General features: G+C 36.8%; 1 protein-coding gene across 3 annotated transcripts in view; it reads right to left on the bottom strand.

Annotated features, from left to right (window-relative positions):
• FGF12 (fibroblast growth factor 12) overlaps positions 1 to 19,634 on the bottom strand; it is a 633,659-nt gene that overhangs the window by 6,253 nt on the left and 607,772 nt on the right. For all 3 annotated transcript variants that reach the window (XM_011981343.1, XM_011981342.1, XM_011981341.1), the window contains one exon: positions 10,833 to 11,031. In XM_011981343.1, the coding sequence (XP_011836733.1) occupies positions 10,833 to 11,031 (199 nt within the window). The remainder of the gene's footprint in view (positions 1 to 10,832; positions 11,032 to 19,634) is intronic.

Genomic DNA, 19,634 nt, shown 5'->3' with positions numbered 1-19,634 from the left:
CTTATTATTAACCAGAAAGATTCCTAGTCCCCTGATTTGTAGTAGTTCAAAGTGCAATGTATTTCAAGAGGGACTTTTTTCATCTCTTTCTGTTATAATGAGCAATATTATTTCACCAGGAATAGATCCACTGTGCTTTAGGAGGTGCTAGAATTTTTTTAAATCTCTTTTTTTCCTTGAAATTTTTTTTCCTGCTTCCTCTGTGTTATGCATTGGAGCCTACTTCAACTATGAGAACAAAATTTGATATTTTGGTTCTTATGATAAGCAGTTATTTCTAGACTGGAAATAGCGCAAAAACAAAACAAACAAATAGAAACTCCCTATCATTCTTGTCTTCCCAGTTCCCCAATCGCGTTTCACAAAAACTCAGATTCAGCGGCACTTCCCATATGACATTTGAAACAAATCCTCTAATTTAGACAATGTGGGATGTTACTGGTTAACATGTCTCACTCAGGATCTTGGGGCTACACTTGTGATACAGATTTTATTTTCAGCAGGTATGATATTATAGATAGTACTTAACATAAGACTGATTTTAAACTTTGTTTCTTTCTGATTGCACTTGATACTATTTTTCCAACACACTTTCAGTACCCAAATTTCAAGAATGTTCAGTGTCCTAAAGATGCAAGGCCTGCATGAGAAACAATGTTATTTCGCTTTCATCTGGCTTCTCTGGGTTGTCCTTGATCAAGCTGCTTGCCCTGTTTCTATTCATTTGTCAAGTACATAGAGTAGGAAAATAAATATTTGCTTCCCCCGACCCCAGGATATTTCTGAGATAAAATATCATTGTTCCTCTAACGCATGTGTCATCGTAATAGTTTTGGACGAATGGTAAAATGAGATAATGTTTTGAAGAGAAAGCATTTCCTTTTGGTTCTTCAGTACTCTTTCTTCAAATCAAAGCACAGTCTTATTTCACTGCTTTTCTTCTTATTTTTCCTCTATTCTGATTTACATTTCCATTTTCTTCCTTCTTCTTAATGTTTCTTTCTATTCATGCTTTTGACTTTTCTAGAGCTATCGTAGATTGAAACGGAGAGATTCAACCCGGCTTTCTGAGTGAAAATAAGGTAGAGATTTGGTGCGAGAGTGTTCCTCCTTATTTTTAGACACAAGGACAAGCAAGGGTTTCTAATAACACAGCTCACAGTATGTGCTACTTCAAAGCACAGTGTTTACTAGGAATCACCAGTTTAACCCTTGAATGTCAGCAGAATGCACTTGGGAGATAGACAGTAGTTACCAGGTGACCCAGCACAGTGCAGGTTTTGATTTTAACAGCTGTCCGACCACGCACTGACCTTGTAGCCACGGAAAGCCCTGCAGTTCTGGGAATACAAATGACATGCAATATTTGCTCAGAACCAGACCATAATATATTGACTTTGTGGTGATATATGGTATTTGTTCTATTTATTTAGTTCTTGCTTCATTTTAAAGTGAATAATTACACTTTTAGAAAAGGAGAAATGTGAAATATATATCACTGAGCTTTGAAGTATTGTCAAAAAAAATCCATTTTCTCTTTGTAGGATTAGGTATGGATTTTTTCCAGGGCAAGCTTTCTATTTGATATTTTTCTATTATATTCTTTTCGCTGGTGCCTGTGTTGAGAATGCAGTTATCAGAATATGCAGGCTTTCCTTGCCATCGTGGTGGCTCATATTTCCCTATTTACAACTGTTAGCATTCAACAATACCTTCTATTTTAGTTATAAATTTCTTCTGAAAAAATTACAGTGAAACAATGACTGTGTTAAAAGTATGAAAAAAGTAAAATCTTGGGCATTGCTGTTATTTATAAAGCACACAGCTATAATAAACCAGGTGCCAAGTACCATCCTATGGGTACTCTCTTATTTAAGCAGTAGCCATCTTCATAATAATATCTAACATTAACTGAGCACTTACTATATGTCTGCACATTATACATACAGTTTTTTAAATGACCCTAAAAATAGATACTTTTAGTGGCCTGTTTTGCAGTTGAGTAAACTGAAAAACAAAGAGGGTAGCTTGTCCAAAGTAATATAGTAATACAGGGCAGTCAGCTTTAAAATCCATGTGAGATTAACCCTGGTGCCCCTGCTCTAAGCTGACAGCCTAACAGTTGAGTATGTCTAAATATGTTGAAAAACATAAAACTGTGTTGACTGGTCTTAAGGCAAAATCTTGACCCCAAACCTCATGGTGGTGGTACACAACACTTTCTGGAATTCTACTACATCTTTCTGGTCAATCCGCTCTCTCATTCTTCTCAGTGACTTATTTCACACCTGCTCCTTGCACCTCAAGCTTCCAATACCACCTCAGCCCCTCCACAGACTCAGGAAATAGGCCTGCCTGCTTTTCATTTTCTTTCTTTCTTTCTTTCTTTCTTTCTTTCTTTCTTTCTTTCTTTCTTTCTTTCTTTCTTTCTTTCTTTCTTTTTCTTTCTTTCTTCTTTCTCTTCTCATTCTTCTCTTTTCTTTCTCTCGTTCTTTCTTTCTTTCTCTTTCTTTCTTTTGTTTGTTTCTTTCTTTCTTTTCATTCGTTCTTTCTTTCCTTCCTTTCTTCCCTCCTTTCTTTCTTTTTCTTTCTTTCTTCTTTCTCTTCTCATTCTTCTCTTTTCTTTCTTTCTCTCACAGACTCAGGAAATAGGCCTGCCTGCTTTTCATTTTCTTTCTTTTCTTTTCTTTCTTTCTTTCTTTCTTTTTTTCTTTCTCTTTCTGTTCATTCGTTCGTTCTTTCCTTCCTTTCTTCCCTCCTTTCTTTCTTCTTTCTCTTCTCATTCTTCTCTTTTCTTTCTCTCTTTTCTTTTTTTCTTCTTTCTCCTTTCTTTCTCTCTCTTTCTTTCTTCTTTTTCTTCTCGTTCTTCTCCTTTCTCTCTCCTTTCTTTCTTCCTTCTTTCTCTCTCTCTTTCTTTCTTTCTCTGTCTTTCTCCCTCTCTCCTTCTAATTCTTCCTCTTTCTTTATTTTCCAAGACAATATACTATCTGACTTTATATTTCACTTAGAAAGGAGAATCAGATGAGAAACGTTTCCATGGCAAAGAATTATCAACCTATGCACATCTGCCCTCACATGTTCTGACTCCTGCTTGTTAAAATGCTTGCACTGTCCTGTTCTTATCTAAATCTAGAGCGCCACGGTGCACTCAATCCCAGCCCTTTTACTCAGTGTTCTTTGGTGTCCCTCTCTCCTGTAATCCCAATTTTGGCTTATCCCAGATTGTTCCCATCAGTATATAAATATATGAAATAGCTTTTAAAACAAGTAACCCTACCATGTAACTGTCATGTTTCTCACCAACTCCCTCCTCATTTCTCTACTTCCTTTTTATAGCAGAAGTTCTCAAAAGAACTTTCATATTCAGTATTATCTTCTTCTTTTCTTTGCCTCCAGTTATTATTTAATTCTTTCCAGTCAGACTTTTTTCCGTTTCACTGAAATCACTCATGTCACGTCACTACTGACCACGAGTTACAAAAGCAATGATCAGTTCTCATTTAGCAACTTGCTAGACACTCCAGCAGTGTTGGATACAGTTAATTATTTCCTCCTTTTTGACAAGATGTTTGCACTTGGCTTCTGGAACATCAATCAAAGTAGCCTAGTCTTTCTGCTAAATCACTGGCTACTCTATTTTATTCTCCTTTGCAGAAGCCTCCCTTTCCAATAAATGTTAGTGTTCCCCAGGAGTCAGCCAGCAGCTACATTCATTTGCTTAGCAGTGTGAAGAAACCAGGCAAGTGTTCTCCCCATTTCTTGTCACAACTATAGTGATGAGGGTCAGGGTGGTATTACTAATGTTCTATAATGTGAGAAAGTTCCACACAAGGGAATACTTTTTCCAAACAAGACAGTCTCCGCGTTTAAAAAGCGTCATAGAACCCAGCGCGGTGGTTGTCAAGCGGCGGTGAATTTGCCTTCGGCGAATCTTTGGTAATATCTGAGACGCATCTGTCACCACTAGAGAGGATGATTTGCTATTGGTATCCCGAACACAGAGGCTATAGATGTTGCTAACTATCCTCCAATGCACAGGGACGTGCCTCACAACAAGTAATTCTACAACCCAAAGTCCCAAAATGTCAGTAGTGTCTGTGTTGTAATAACCAGTACTAGGGGATTAGAAGTGATTTTAAAAATGTCATATTTAAGTTGTGTGTGTGTGCGTGTGTGCGTGTGTGTGTGTGTGTGTGTGTGTACACATTTCGGCACGCAGACCCATTATTCGCCCAGTTGATCATGCCTAACACCTAAAAGCCATCTCTGATTTCTCTCTTTATCTAACCACCTACATCCAATCCATTAGCATGCTCCTTCAGGTTTAACTTCAAAATAAGTTCAAAGTCATTCTCTCTACCTCTAGTTACAAAACCCTGGAGTCCAAGCTGATATTATCTCGCTTAAGATCCTGGCTGATTTCTCTGCAATTCTGCTCAAAATCTATAATGAATCCACATCACATTAACCGTAAAATCTAAAGTCCTGAAGGTGGTTACAAGCCCTCAAATTATACTGTCTTTGCTTTCCCTCTAAGTTCCTCTTCTACCTTCCATTTCTTTAATCCATTCTAGTCACATTGGCTTTCTTGCTCATTATTAGACATGCTCAGATTCTATAACAGCCTTTGGAATCTGTCAGTTTTGCCTGCAAAAACCTTGTACCACATCTTTGCATGGTTTACTACTAAATTTCATTCAGATTACTGTTCAAATGTCATTTATGTCATCTTCCCTAAAAAGTTCACCTTCATCATCCTTTTAAATACAGTCCCAATTTTTTTTTTCTTGGAACTAATCTCTAGTGATGTTTTAAAATGCCTCCTTATTTTTAATTGTGTATTTTTTACCCATTTTCAGACATAAACACTATCAAGTCAAAATTGTCTTTCCTTGAGTACTACTGCGTCTGCATTAGCACAGTGAAAGATGCTATTAGTAGGTGTTTCATAGTTATTTTCCAAATGAATATTCCTGTCTACTATGCTACAGTGACTGACTAAAGAAGTCTTTGGTTGGAGTAAAGTTGATTTTTCTTTTACCTTTAAAGTCAGTGAATCTTTACTTTCTCTAAGGTCCTAAACTTGGGCTGAGTTCCCTGAAATTGACCAATAGAAACATAAAATTGATGACTTTGACACAAAGGGAGCAAGGAATACTATACGGTGGACAATATTTATCAAGCTCCTTTAGTTCAGTGATATTTGAATAATCAATTAATAAGCCTCATCTTCACAGAAATAAGAAAAATAAATGAAAAAGAAAATAAACCAAGAAAGTTGACGACCACCCTTACCTTTCCTTGTATATTTGGTACATTACAGAGTCTAGGAAGGAAAGAGATTCTGAGGATCATTGCATCAGACGGTTCCCCAAACTTAGTGATTCTCAAGGCATAACCCCTAATCACCACCACCAACAGTAACAACGTTAAGAAATGCAAATTATTTGGCCAACTCAAACCCACAGAATTAAGAATTCAGGAGATGGGGCCTAGCAATCTATGCTTTAGTGGGCTCTCTAGGTAATTCTGATGCACACTCAACTTGTAGAGTTGCTGTCCTTAATTCTTCCATGAGATATACCTGGGTCTTCTAAGAATACATATTTGTATCAATGTCTTGCCTCTGCAGATTCTAATTCATAAGAAGTTACACACAAATACACGCACACAGACACAACTGATTAAGTAACTAAACTGAATGACTTTAAGGAATGACAACGCCTATTTACACACACACACACAATCACATCACATCACATTTACAGTAGGAAAAGCATGACATTTGAAGTTACAAGGTAACAGCTGTGGTTTTGCTTCTTTCTAACTATATACACTTGAGTGAGTTAACCTCTAGAAATGACATCTTCCTCGTGTTTAAAACAGGGATAGTAAATCTTAACCTTCACACTTCCAACGATTTAGTGGCTATTAAATGATACTCTGGTTCAGAAAGCATGTTGTAATGACAATATGCCATTCAAATGGAATATAAGGTAGTATAGCTGCTACTAATCATTACTTTATATTGTTGCTATATTCTTGACAGATCCTTTGAAATTTGAGAGTACTAATAGTAATGAGGAGTAGCAGGTATTAATTTTTCAGTGTCAAGGTCACTCTGTCGTGGGGAGTTGAACAGTCTCCGTGTGGGAACACTGTAGTTGTTCTGACAAACTCTGTTTTCCAAATAAAAACAATTTAACTTCCGTTTTTAATAAAACTAAATATTTAAACTCTATAAAGAACCCCCATTGACTACTAGTTACCATCAAAGACAAGTTAAATATGATTAATCATTTTATTACTACGAATTTAATTGAATTTTCCTTGGTCCTCTGTAATTTCCGAGAAGTTAAAAGGTTAGACTGCTGTGTTAGTTAATGCACCATTGAAGATATTTAATTGTCTTAATAGCAGATCATAGAAGGGTGTGGGTAATTTAAATAAAGCAATTTCACACCTTAATTAATGTTACATGGAATCCTTTTGGAACTGCAGGAGAATTTTAAGTGCTGGTTTGGAAGAAATGCATTGCCTTAGAAATGCATTCACCGTGCTATACATATTTACTATAATGAGTTAAGAGATGTTGTGAACAAAAGCATCTATATGTTCATTTAGAAAGAAAGAAAAAGCAATATTTGCATGAGGAACAGAGAGAGAGAAAGAGGAAGAATGTGTGGGGAAGAGGTAGGAGGGTTGTATTAAAGACTACATTCAAAAACCAGAAAAAGCTAGTTTGAATAAGTTACAATGGTTTGCAGGAGTATCACAGGCTGGCAGAAATCCAGAACGCAAAAGAAAGAGTTGCAGCTATTATCCTTTCTGTAATTAAAACAATTACTGGCAGAGAGGTTCTTTTTTGCTCCATCTTTCTGCTTTTGTCTTTTAGTATGGTTGGGTCCAAAAGAGAACCAAGGCATTTATTTCTATTTCCAGTTTATTGAAATAAAAATACCAAATTTGGCATTAGTGTCCTACCAGTTGGAGCTTTATAACATCAGGACTCCTGATTTGCTCTGTTCTTTGGTGTCTTATTATGTAGTTTTGAAGGGATTATTATTTTCCTTCCAGATTCCATTTTCATTGCCTTTAATTTCTCATGCAATGCCACATCTCACAGCATTTTTCCAATATAAAACACAATAAGACAATGTCCATTTTCTAAGATAAAATGAAAAAGGCACTTCATGTTTGATCTGATGGAATTCTCTTGAGAAATCCAACTTTCTACAATGTCTAATTTTCATATTATTCCTTAGAAGCAGGTGGAATTTGTAATAGACTTTATCTTCAGAGATGACTGAGGTGGAAGGAGATAAATTATTTTCTCAAAATTACTTAGCAAGGCTGCTCTGCCTGTGGAGTAGCCATTCTGTTTCTTGACTTCTCTAACACACTTGCTTTCATTCAAACAAAAATTGCTTAGCAAATCATTGCCAAATTTTGACCCAAAGAATTAGACACTTCTGTATTCTTGGTTACTTGATTTTCATTGGGTTGCTCTAGGAGGTCACTTTAATAAAATAATTGGTACTACCTCTACTAACTTCATATAGTAATTTAACCCTGCACTAAAATATACCTGTCTTAATAGTAGTAGGGAATGTAAAAATGTAACATACATAATATACTAAATTTCATGTCAAAGAGACAATTTATATTACATTAGATTTAGTCCAATATATTGATCACAATGATATGAATAAGTTCAAATCATCCATGGCCAGATTTGACCAAAAGGAGCTTAGAAACACCAAATTCAGAACACTGCATCTCAAACTCAGTGCCATCAGAATTCACCAGGACAGGGTTTTAAACCTATAGAGTCCTAGGTCATACCTAGGTTTGAAACATCAGATCACTTTGGAGATTTGGTTTGAGAATCTGTTAGCTTCTAAGAACACTACAGATGGTTCTGATACTGATGTTTGGGAAACAGCAGTTTACATTCTTCTGAGACTTAAATCAGATTCTATGAGCTTAAAGCACCAGTTCTAACAAAGAAAATGGATAACATGTATATGCCCAAGTGTATGTGCGTATATGTGTGTGTGTGCGTGTTAGCACTGTCTCCCCACTACAAAATAAACTGGGAAAAATAAATCAATATTCCTTTATTCCAAGTTTAATACTTCTCTACAGATGGCTCTCAATTGATCCTTAGTGATCTTATTTGCAGATATATTTATCTCTCCGGGACTCAGCTCTTGAAGCTTAAATCTTTGCAAAGTACACAGATTTTTTTTTTTTTTCCCCCAGAAGGTAAGAACCAGATCCTGAATACTCAGTCACCTGTAGGAGCTGAGTAATGTGCTTCTTGAGGGAGGAGGGAGGAGAAAAGGAGGAGACTGTATTTTGTTCTTTGTCAGAGTATTTGGCTGCTGTATCTAATGCTAAAGCGGGGGGTCACCACTAAAACACTTTACATCTGGGGGAGTTACTTATCTGTGCTTTGAACAATACTCTGAAAGGGCAGAATTGAGAATCAGGAAGCCTGTGCTGTTGTCCAAAATGCCAGGGGAGGGGACCCATGTAAGCAGAGGTTTATGTGCAATGTACATAGTAATGTGCTTAAATATCAAGTCAGTCTATCAGAATAGGTGACCCTGAAACCCCTCATTAACACTCCTGTTCTCTAAACACAGGATGAGATGTGAAAGAGTGAAGGGAAATGGGCTGGTGGGTAATTATTATTGTGTTATCAGTATAGGACTTAACCACCCTCAAACTGGCAGAGCTTAATTTTGGGAATCCTGACATTCAGAAGAGAACACCAGCAGGACTGGTATAAAGGCAGACATATTTGAAAAACAAATAAGCAGTAAACAAACAAACAAACAAAAAAGCAAAACCCAAAACTAAAAAAAACCTACTTTGGCTTTTCCTCCATCAGAGGTCAATTCCCCTCACAAACGAAGGGCTCATTTACCGTGCAGTCTGGACTCTGTTAGGATGCTGACAGTATTAGCACTGGGCTTACAGGCTTACAAAAATGCCTTTAAACATTACAAATAAAATAGTCAATAATTTTTTTGGTGAACCTATTAGCAGCAAGGTAGCTAATCTCTTATGGAGCTATCATTTTCTAATCGTTTCCTAGAAGTGTCATCTAGTTATGTGCTTTATACCTGCCCTATGGAAAAATATTATCAAAAACTTTATTTATTTATTCACTTATTTTTGGGACAGAGTCTTTCTCTGTTGCCAAGGCTGGAGAGCAGTGGCACAATCTCAACTCCTGGCAAAATCCGCCTCCCTGGGTTGAAAGGGATTCTCCTGCCTCAGCCTCCCAAGTAGTGGGGATTACAGGTGTGTACCACCATACCTGGCTAATTTTCGTATTTTTTAGTAGTGACGAGGTTTCGTCATGTTGGCCAGGCTGGCCTTGAACTCCTGGCCTCAAGTGATTCACCTGCCTCGACTTCCCAAATTGCTGGGAATACAGGTGTGAGCCGCCGTGTCTGGCCTAAAATCTATTTAAAGATAAGTTATAGCTAGGATGCCTTTCATCCTCTTCCCTCATTTAAAAAAAAAATCACAAATAATGGAAATAGCTCATAAAGCTCTAACTTGTTTATTCAATAATTAGATAAACAAAATATGTTTAGACCATTTTTACATGTAAATTCTATGCTAGGTTCAATGAAAGAACGTGGTTTTACAGTAAAGGGCTTATAAAGACTGCCATACAATGTCATTGCCAGAGAACTTTAGGAATCATCTAGTCCAAATTTTTTTACTGAGTAGGAAATAAAACTTGTTAGAATTTACCAGAAAAGAAGTGATGCATTGTTAATTCTTTCTTGGCTAGCTTGAATATGGCATTCCATTAGCTGTTTTATCTGATTGTTTACAAATATGAGTGTTTCTCATCATATCATGTATACTTGCCTCAATTTTGCATGGTGTAAAACTAGTTTACTATTCAGGTTGCATCATAGTATAACATTTCTGCTTTGCTATCACTGACTTTTCTGAGTATTTGCATATTGATAGGCTTACTTCAGATTGAAGGGCAATACATCGCAGAAGTTACGTACATAGGCATTGACATTAGGGTGCTTAGACTGCAATCCCAGCTCTGTATTTATCTAGCCCTGGTTATCTAGCAACCAGTCTTGGACTGGTTACTTAATTACTTTAAATTACATTTCTTCATCTATAAAATGAGGATAAAAATCGGTTTCCTCAGGGGAAAAAAAGGTTTATTCTAATGGTCAGTTTGAAATAAATGAACAGAGTAAGAGTATTAAATGATTATGAGCGGAAAGGGGATAAGCTCACCTGGGAAGGATGCAATGTAATACCGTAAATATAAAACTATCATTTGTTTTTCAAGGGTGGATCTTGAGAAATTAAATTATTAGGCTTAGAAAAGGAGGAAATTACATACTAGATAGTAACTACCACTCCTTTTCTACTTTCAAAATGTTTCCAGCTTCTATACCCAGGTATTTTTTCAAGTGCCAAGTCTTTGTAACAGAATTTTCCTTTTTTTTTTTTTTTTTTTAATAGGAAGAAATTCCCAGCTACTACGGAGGCTGAGGCAGGAGAATTGCTTGAATCCCGGTGGAGGTTGCAGTGAGCCGAGATTGCACCATCGCATTACAGCCTGGGCGACAGAGCAAGACTCCATCTCAATAAATAAATAAATAAATAAATAAATAAATAAATTAGATGCTATTGTGTTTTCTGAATATTTGTTTTGAATCTTTCTTCTGATCTGTTAAATTCCAGGCACACTCTCTGGAGCACAGGGGCAAGAAGCAGAATTGATGTCAACACACAAATAAGGGTCCAACAAAGACAGTCAGTTGGTTTCATACCTTCAATAGGTTTCGGTACAAAATGTGATGAGGGCTTGGTTTTCTTCACTCTGTTCCCCTTCATAATTTGACCTTCTTTATTGAGTCCCAGAAACCAAGCTCGGCCTGACTCTTGCTGGCGGTACAGTGTGGAAGAATAGATCACATAGTAGTTTTCAAACACAGATTCCTTGAATTTGCATTCTGGAGTGAAAACATCCTGTAGGAAAAAAAAAAAAGACACAAAAAAGAGAAATGATTTAAAGGTGAATCAGCAAATACTGAAATCCAATAAGCTTGAAATCCATGTCCTCTGTTAAGAACAAATGAAAGGCAATGACACATAGTTTCTATTAGCCTTTGGTTATAAAGATTCATCATACAAAATCAAAAAGCATGATTTCCTTTCTAGCCAACCTTTACCCCAGTGATAACAATTTGCTCAGGCTTGAAGCTAGGTGAAAATCATTCAGGACCATGGCCAAGTCTGCGCTCTGATCCTAGCAATATGTTTTGTAAACTAAAGTCATTGGCCATTCCTCATTTACTCGCCCTTAACATGTAAATAAGGAACTAAAATTTATCCTGGAAATCAAAATCAAATATAACCACAGCAAACACAGGCACACAAGGTGCTTTTGAAGAGACTATTCTGTATATACAAAAACATATTACATAGCCACAGCTTGGTCAGTAAAATCACCACTTTTCCTAATGTCAGTAACTTCCTCTTTAATTTCCTTAAAACATTTTTTTCCTTAGTAATCAAAATCTCAGATAAAAAGCCCAGGAATAAGTAATAGAAAAAAATTACTATTATATTGAAGAAAATTACTAACAGTAATTCCTATTACTATTGACCTCAGTGAAACACAGAATGAGAGTTTTAGTCTCAGAAGAAACCGTTAAGATTCTGTACTTCAACTCCAACATTTGGTAAGTGAGAAAACCAAAAGGTTATATGATTAATTCAAATATACATTTACAAAACTACTGAGTCAATGCCAGAGCTCACATTTATTGCTTCATAATCACCGCCTCTCAGGCTCACCTTTTCTGCCTGAGTCTTGTTTAGTGACTTATGATGAGATTTAAAAATCAATACAATAAAATCATATCCTGACATGTCACATGAACAAAATCTATTTTGTGGAAGGAAGAAATTTCTCCCCTTCTGAGATAAGCAGAAGAAACACAAATGCTATTGCATCTTCTTCAGCTGCAATTCAACAAGAGTCCTACATGTCAGACATATTCACCATAGTCATCACCTTCCTCTCCATGTACTGGAAGAATTTCAATGTGAGACCCCCATGATTTAATGCAAGCAAACGTGAAATTAAGTTATTAATGAATAGAGGAATAGGGTTGGTTGAAACCATGTCCTTGTAGGTGATACTCCCATGCTAATCTCTTTATTTGTAGAGAGTGCTCTCTCTCTTCTTTTTTTTTTCCTTTTTCTTTTTGTAAGAGATGGGGTCTTGCTATGTTGCCTAGGCTGGCCTCAAACTCCTGGGCCCAGAAGATCCTCCCACATCAGCCTCCCAAGTAGCAGGAACTACAGGTGTGTACACTGCACCCAGCTTATTTTTGAATAGTTCTAACATTACAGATTAAGAAAAATGAGACTAAGAAAACTGGAGTAGGCTGGGGTGCAGTAGCTTACCTCTGTAATGCCAGCATTTTGGGAGGTTGAGTTAGGCAGATCATTTGAGGTCAGGAGTTCGAGACTAGCCTGGCCAACATGGTGAAACCCCATCTCTACTAAAAATGCAAAAATTAGCCGGGTGTGATGGCGGATGCCTGTATTTCCAGCTACTCAGGATGCTGAGGTGGGAGGATGACTTGAACAGGGGAGGTGGATGTTGCAGTGAACAGAGATTACACTCCACACTCCAGCTTGGGTGACAGAATGAAATTGATCCAAACCCCACTCCCCCCAAAAAAAGTCCAAGAAAACACTCCCCAGAGAAAATTGGAGTAGAAAGGTGATTGTAGATACTAAAATAATAAGAGTAGCAATAAATTAATACTATGCTTATATTAATACTGAAATGTGATTTCTTAGAGTACTTTCAGTTTTAAGTAAGTGAACTACCAGCTTAAGAATCAAAGAAACAAATGACCATGAGATACTACTTCACATCCACTGTAATGGCTATAATTTAAAAATGGACATTATAAAGTGTTTGTGAGGATGTGGAAAAGCTGCAGCTCACATACATTGCTGGTGGAAATGTAAAATGATGCAGAAGCTGTGGAGAATAGGTTGGCAGTGCCTCAAAAGGTGAAACACACAGTTGCCACACAATCCAACAATTCCACTTGTAGGTCTAGTTCTAAGAGTAATGAAAACATATGTCTGCACAAAAACTTGTGCACAAATGTTCATAGTGACATTATTCATAATGTGGAAACAACCCAAACATCTATCAAGTGATGAATGCTTAAATATAGTGTGACAGTTCTACAGAATGCAACTGTAATATCATTCAATTACAAAGGAGAATGAAATGCTGATTTATGTGGCAACAAGGATGAACCTCATATACATTATGTTAAGGGCCAGGAGCCAGACACAAAAGGCCACATGTTGTATGATTCCATTTATATGAAAGGTCCAGAATAAGCAAATCCAGAGATAGTGAGTAGAGTAGTGAGTATCAATGGTTGGGGAAGGAGGTGAGATGGACATAGGGGTGGAGTGACTGTTTGTTGGAGGGATGAAATATTCTGGAATTAGATACTGGTGCTGTTTGCAAAACTTTCCGAATGTACCAAAAACCACTAAAGCATGCATGAACTTTAAAAACGTAAATTACACGGCATTCAACTGATATCTCAAAGGAAAGAAAATCAGATAAACAAGGTGACTAAAGAAAGTGAGGGAAGGAACGAAACTATTGCACATTCCTTGCCTGGCAGCACAGGGCTACATGATAACCCATGGGAAGGAAAAACAGCTCTTCTAAGGCCTTGGCTCAATATTGCCAGGATAGAGTTGAATCACTGCCAAGTAAAATGGATAAAACTAATTCAGATTCAATTTAGATGACAATATTAAGTTCTGGTTTTCTTCTAGGACTAATAAAGTATTATTGAAATGCTTAAATTTAGGTACAGATTTAGGTTCATTTTCTTTTAAAAACAAACTAAAGTAATCCCAAAGCTTTTTTTTTTTCCTAGATCTAGTCCAATACCAACAAACATAGTATTAACCCTAGATGTTATGCTAAGGAACTCTGGAAAGTTCAAGCAATACATTCTACGTGTAAGATTTCAGACTTTAGAAAGAAGTTAGGGAATAACTAATTCCTGTTTTGTGTAAGTACATATCGTCATATATGTAGATAGTGATAAAACCTTCTTATGAACGTACATCACAGAAACATGTACATTTGAAGATAGATACAAAGCTGCTTAGTGCTGCTTAGTGACAGTACAATTTGGCGCCTTTATTTAACAAGGTAATGAAAGTCCATGATAGTGAAATATTTGTCCCCAGTGTCACAGGAAGTTAGAGGCAGATCCAGACCCTGTGTTGAACAGCGAGCTCCTCGCTGCTGGTTCAGTACTTCTTCCAGTACCACACATTGCTTTCCTACTGCATAGCCAATCCTGCTTTTGACTCCAGGCTTGATTTGAGCAAGCCTTAGTCATTATTATAGAAACCATATCAGTGATGTATAATTACTACATTGTCATTTATACATGAGAAAAACAACACTCTCATTTAATAAATAATGACTCTCAGGTTTGTTTCATACTCGTTTCAAATTCCCTCCCGGAACAGTAAAAGTCACAGATACTGCACAGGAGCTGGAGTCCTGGGGTCCTGAACCAGGAACCGCATTAGGTAGGAACTGGGCTTTGGACTACTACATTGACAAACGGGGGATTTCTTACACAGCATCCAGGTCCTAATCAGCAATGAAAAGCCAAGTGGAGTTTTCCATTCAGTATAATTCCAACAGGGCTATGCAGTCAGAATCTGAAAATGAGGCAGCTATTAATACCTGACCCGGGCAAGACATTTCCGGGTGGAAACATGGCAGAAGTTTGCTGCAGGCACTTGTGTGGACACAGCCAGGCTCCCCTACAAACTGGAAGGGAAATCTTAATGACACTGAACCAGCTTGGATAGTCATTCTAAGTAGAACCTTCACAATATATGTGCAGTTCCAATTTCAATATGGAGTTGGGCATCAAATAACTTACATTATATTTGCTATTATACCTCTTTTTTTTGTAATAAGAAATCAAAGCCCACACGTGGAGTGAAAAAACAATCAGGGTTTTCCTTCTGGCTCTACACATATTAGCTGTGGGTTTTAGGTAAGTGATTACGACTCTCTGGATTTCACATTTTCAACCGTACATTGAGTTATTTTAAGGAAAAGCATGCATATGGATGCGTATTATAAACGTTTAGAATTTTAAAATCTCCAACTCATCATTATTGAGTTTTCAGGTAGCAGGAAAAATACAATGAATTCTATAACAAGGCACTCAATTCTGCTTTTGTCACACATGTTTATATCCGATCCAACATCCAGGACCTGTGCCATAGGAGTAGCTAAGGCAGGTTACAAATATGTAGACATTTAAAAAATAATCTAAAGCTTTTGGTAAAGACTTAGCAATCACATATATTCAGAAGGGGTTCTGTGGTTATAGAATGTGTGTTCAGATTGACAAAAAATCTAATGTATAATGGAAACAGGCAGGCTTGGGGTCAAAGGTGATAAAATCCTAAGCCACTTTCTTAGGCTTAGGATTCTTTCTATTATATGCACTGAATCAAATTATATGCACGTGATGGGATAGAACTGATTGACAGTACTGACTCAATCCCTTTACCTGGATGAACTTGGGCATGCTATTGAATTTTGTTAGAAATCTCTTTTTCTATTACATTAAACTGGGAGCAATAATTCTCACATTAAAAATGTGTTGAAGATTAAGTAAAATGACTGATCATATACTGAGTAAATGATCAGTATAATAAGGAAGATTTTGTTTCTTTTGTAAGAATAACCAGTAGTCATGTTGCATCTCATGAGTGTTTCTTCTTCCTATAGTCTTGAGCCCTCAATTCAGTGTAGGCATCAGAGCAAACTTACAGAAATCTGTTGAATTAGAAACACCCCCATGTTCTATTCTATATCATATGTATAGACATGTGAAATGATGGGTCTATTTTTCAAAATTATTATTTCAAAATCTGTCCATTCTTCAACTTACACTGACTTTGACTTCAGCAGAAAATGAATATTTTGATAGTGTTCTCAAATTATTTTTGAGTGCTCCCTCTTTTAGCAGCATTTGCAGAACTGAGTTTTTGTTCTGTCATGGTATCAAGCCAATATTTGACCAATTCTTTTTCACATTCCAAACACCTGTCCACCCTAGCCTTGCCTCGAAAGTTAAAATCTCCAACTCATTTTAATCCAGATGATGAATGAACGTTGGAACCCTATGTAAGCCCAACATGGATCACTCAGGACCCCTTCTAGTCTCTCCCCATCCCATGGGATTCCAACCTACTCTCCCTTGAATTCTCCCTGACCCCAACTTCATAGTTTCATACTCTACCTTGATTCCTCTCCAACACTGAATTTCTTCCTGTTTCTTCTCCCAGCACTTAGACAACTGAAATTCTACAGTTTCTGGCTTCTTAGGGTCTGCCACTGCCCAGGAAAAGTCCTTTCCTCTCTAGCTAGCCTCTAACTGTGTCATCTTTGGCCTTTCCCACTCCCCCATCTGAATGGAATTCCCCTTAAGATATAAACATAATGAAGGATAAATAGACAGAAATTTAGAGATTTGAATGAATATATGGATAAAATGCTGCATCTTTTCAGGTTTGACTCCCACTGTCAACATTGTTGTCATCAAACGCGAATTCCTTGCAATGCCCCCACTTCCTAACCCTCAAGCTGTGCTCTGCTCAAGCTGTTCTCTCTATTTCTCTATCAAAGGGAGACATAATAGGTGCTCTTTCAAGTCTCTTTGGGTTACAGCAAACTTTCCTTCCTTTTGCTTCTCATAGTATGTGATATGTCTTTTAGTATTTAATGTGTTCTGTCTTGAAGCATGATGGTTTTTCTTGCTTCTATAGTAGACAATGTGAGCTTTGGTTCATAGGGACATAATACTCTTCAATGCTTTTTATGAAACCAAGCAATTCAGCACCCAGTTTATCCTTGTTTAAATAAATGTGGCAATAATTTAAGTCAGGGAAAGAGCAAAAATTATGTGATGGGATAGAACTAATTGACAGTACTGACTCAGTCCCTTTACCTGGATGAACTTGGGCATGCTATTGAATTTTGTTAGAAATCTCTTTTTTCTATTACATTAAACTGGGAGCAATAATTCTCACATTAAAAATGTGTTGAAGATTAAGTAAAATGACAAACATTGTTTCCCAAAATCTTTGTCCTTTCAATATCAAGTTTTTCCTACTTGATGATATATGGCAATTTTAATAACAAATAACAACCATTCACTTATAGGTTGCAAGCAGATTTTGTTCAAGATGAAAATATAACATTGTGGGTCACAAAACTTATTCAAGAAAAAAATATTTTCCATTCTGTCTCCAACTAACACGTTCCCCTTCTTATTTTCTATTCCAGACCATGATATTATACAATGCTTATGCTTACATGTTTGGTTTACTAATATTGATTGTAAAACTGCCTAAGTTGAAAGTAACCACTTACAAGGTCCTACAGAATAATTATATCAAGACATCAAATGAAGAGAATAGGAAAAAAGAATCGTCCAGGACACATGGAGAAATAAACAGTAAATATTTTCTGGAAAATCATTTGGATTATCTAAATTTCTGATTTGTCATTCACTGACAATTTTCTACCTGACCTTTAGCACGCCAGTTAACCTCTCTGAGCCTCAACTTCCTCCCTTGTACACTGAAGATACGTTTACTATCCAGACTCAGGGTCTTGTAATGATCAAATTATTTAACAGATATGAAAGCTCTTTGATAACTACAAAGGTCTATAAAATTATTTGAGATTATTTCTTTTCACAGACAACTTTGATATTGTAACTTTAAAGGCTTCTACATTTTAGTATGACATCTGCTCAGAATAAATTTCTTGAAAGGTAAAGAATGTTATGTGATTCACTTACAACCGCTTTTGCTCCCAAGAGCTTTCCTTGCCAAATGCATGCTTTCCAGCTCAAGTAGGAATACAGCAGTTGGTAGCACGGTATAGTTAATATAATTACGTGATACCACAACCATAACTCATCTTCACTCTGCTTTTTGCGGATCCCCGTTTCCTCCTTACTGCTCTGGCAGGGATAACCCACGGGTGAGTGTACAGCCAATGAGTGAACGCTCATTGTACTCAGCCACTGGTCTCCGTGCTGTTGCTGAAACACAATAAGCATGTCCCATTTCAAATCCTTCACAATCCATATTTGTTGTTCTTGAAAATGTCTTCAGTAACCTATTAACATGGTTGGTCTCTTATTTCATTCAGGTTACTGCTTAAATGTAACTACCTCAGAGAAAGCGTCCTTGACTACCTTACATAATTTAGCACTTGAGTCACTTTCTAACCCTTTACCTTGCTTTTGTTTTCCTTCGTGACTTGACCCTTTCTGGCATTATACCACGTATGAATTTGTTTAAGCTTCTTGAAGGTAGCCACCATGATTGCTATGTTCTCTTCGTATTCTCAACAGTTGTAGGAATTAACAAAAAAAATCGACTCCAACAAAATAATTTGGTGAAAATACATAATAAAATCTGAATTTTTTACTCCTGTATATCTCTAAGTTGTGATCCAATGGGAAAGTCCTCTTTCTTTCTTAGGCTCTCAGTTTCTCTAAACATAAAAAAGAAATGCCAAATTATGCAATCTTAAATGTCACTTTTGTCTTACTTTATAGCTATATTATTCATATTAAATAATTTATTAAAATTAAACAGACTATATAAAATGTTGTTTCTTCAAAAATAGAGCTTTCCCTACCAAAGAAATGGTGGTAATATATTATTATTTAAAAAGCAAACAAAGAAAAATTAATCAGAGAAATAGACTTTGCTATTGTATTAGTAATTTTGACTAATGATTCTCCATATGGTATGTAGAAATTATTGAATTTTCAAATATATGCCAGATAAAAAAAGGGCCTCTGACTTTAGTTCTATCCTTTCCAATTAAAACCCCAAATCTAAACTCTTTTTTTTTTTTTCCCCCAGACGGAGTCTCGTTCTGTCGCCCAGGCTGGAGCGCAGCGGTGCGATCTCGGCTCATTGCAAACTCTGCCTCCCTGATTCAAGCAATTCCCCTGCCTCAGTCTCCTGAGTAGCTGGGATTACAGGCGCATGCCACCATGCCTGGCTAATTTTTTTGTATTTTCAGTAGAGACAGGGTTTCACCATGTTGGTCAGACTGGTCTCTAACTCCTGACCTCAGGCAATCCGCCTGCCTTGGCCTCCCAAAGTGCTGGGATGACAGGCGTGAGTCACTGTGCCAGGCCTAAACTCTTTTCAGTGTATATAACGACCTTCTCTGTTTGCTGTGCAACCTTGTGGATTTGGTTTTGTGTAAGAAAGGAATCGAAAACAACTTGGGATTCTTCCAACACAATTTACATCCAACAACTCCAGAGACAGAGTCTCTTTGGTTAATATCACTGGATATTTGGCTGTGAAGCTTCTGATTTGCTAACTTCATTAATGGCCTTTAGATGGACAGAACTTGAAAATCCTTCCTATGTTAGCTGCTACTTTGTTAACTCTGTTGTCAGACATAATGATATTAAATCAAGCAAGAGAAC

This window comes from Mandrillus leucophaeus, unplaced genomic scaffold, assembly GCF_000951045.1.
Source record: "Mandrillus leucophaeus isolate KB7577 unplaced genomic scaffold, Mleu.le_1.0 Scaffold224, whole genome shotgun sequence".
NCBI lineage: Eukaryota > Metazoa > Chordata > Mammalia > Primates > Cercopithecidae > Mandrillus > Mandrillus leucophaeus.
This window is presented reverse-complemented; position numbering and strand designations above follow the sequence as displayed.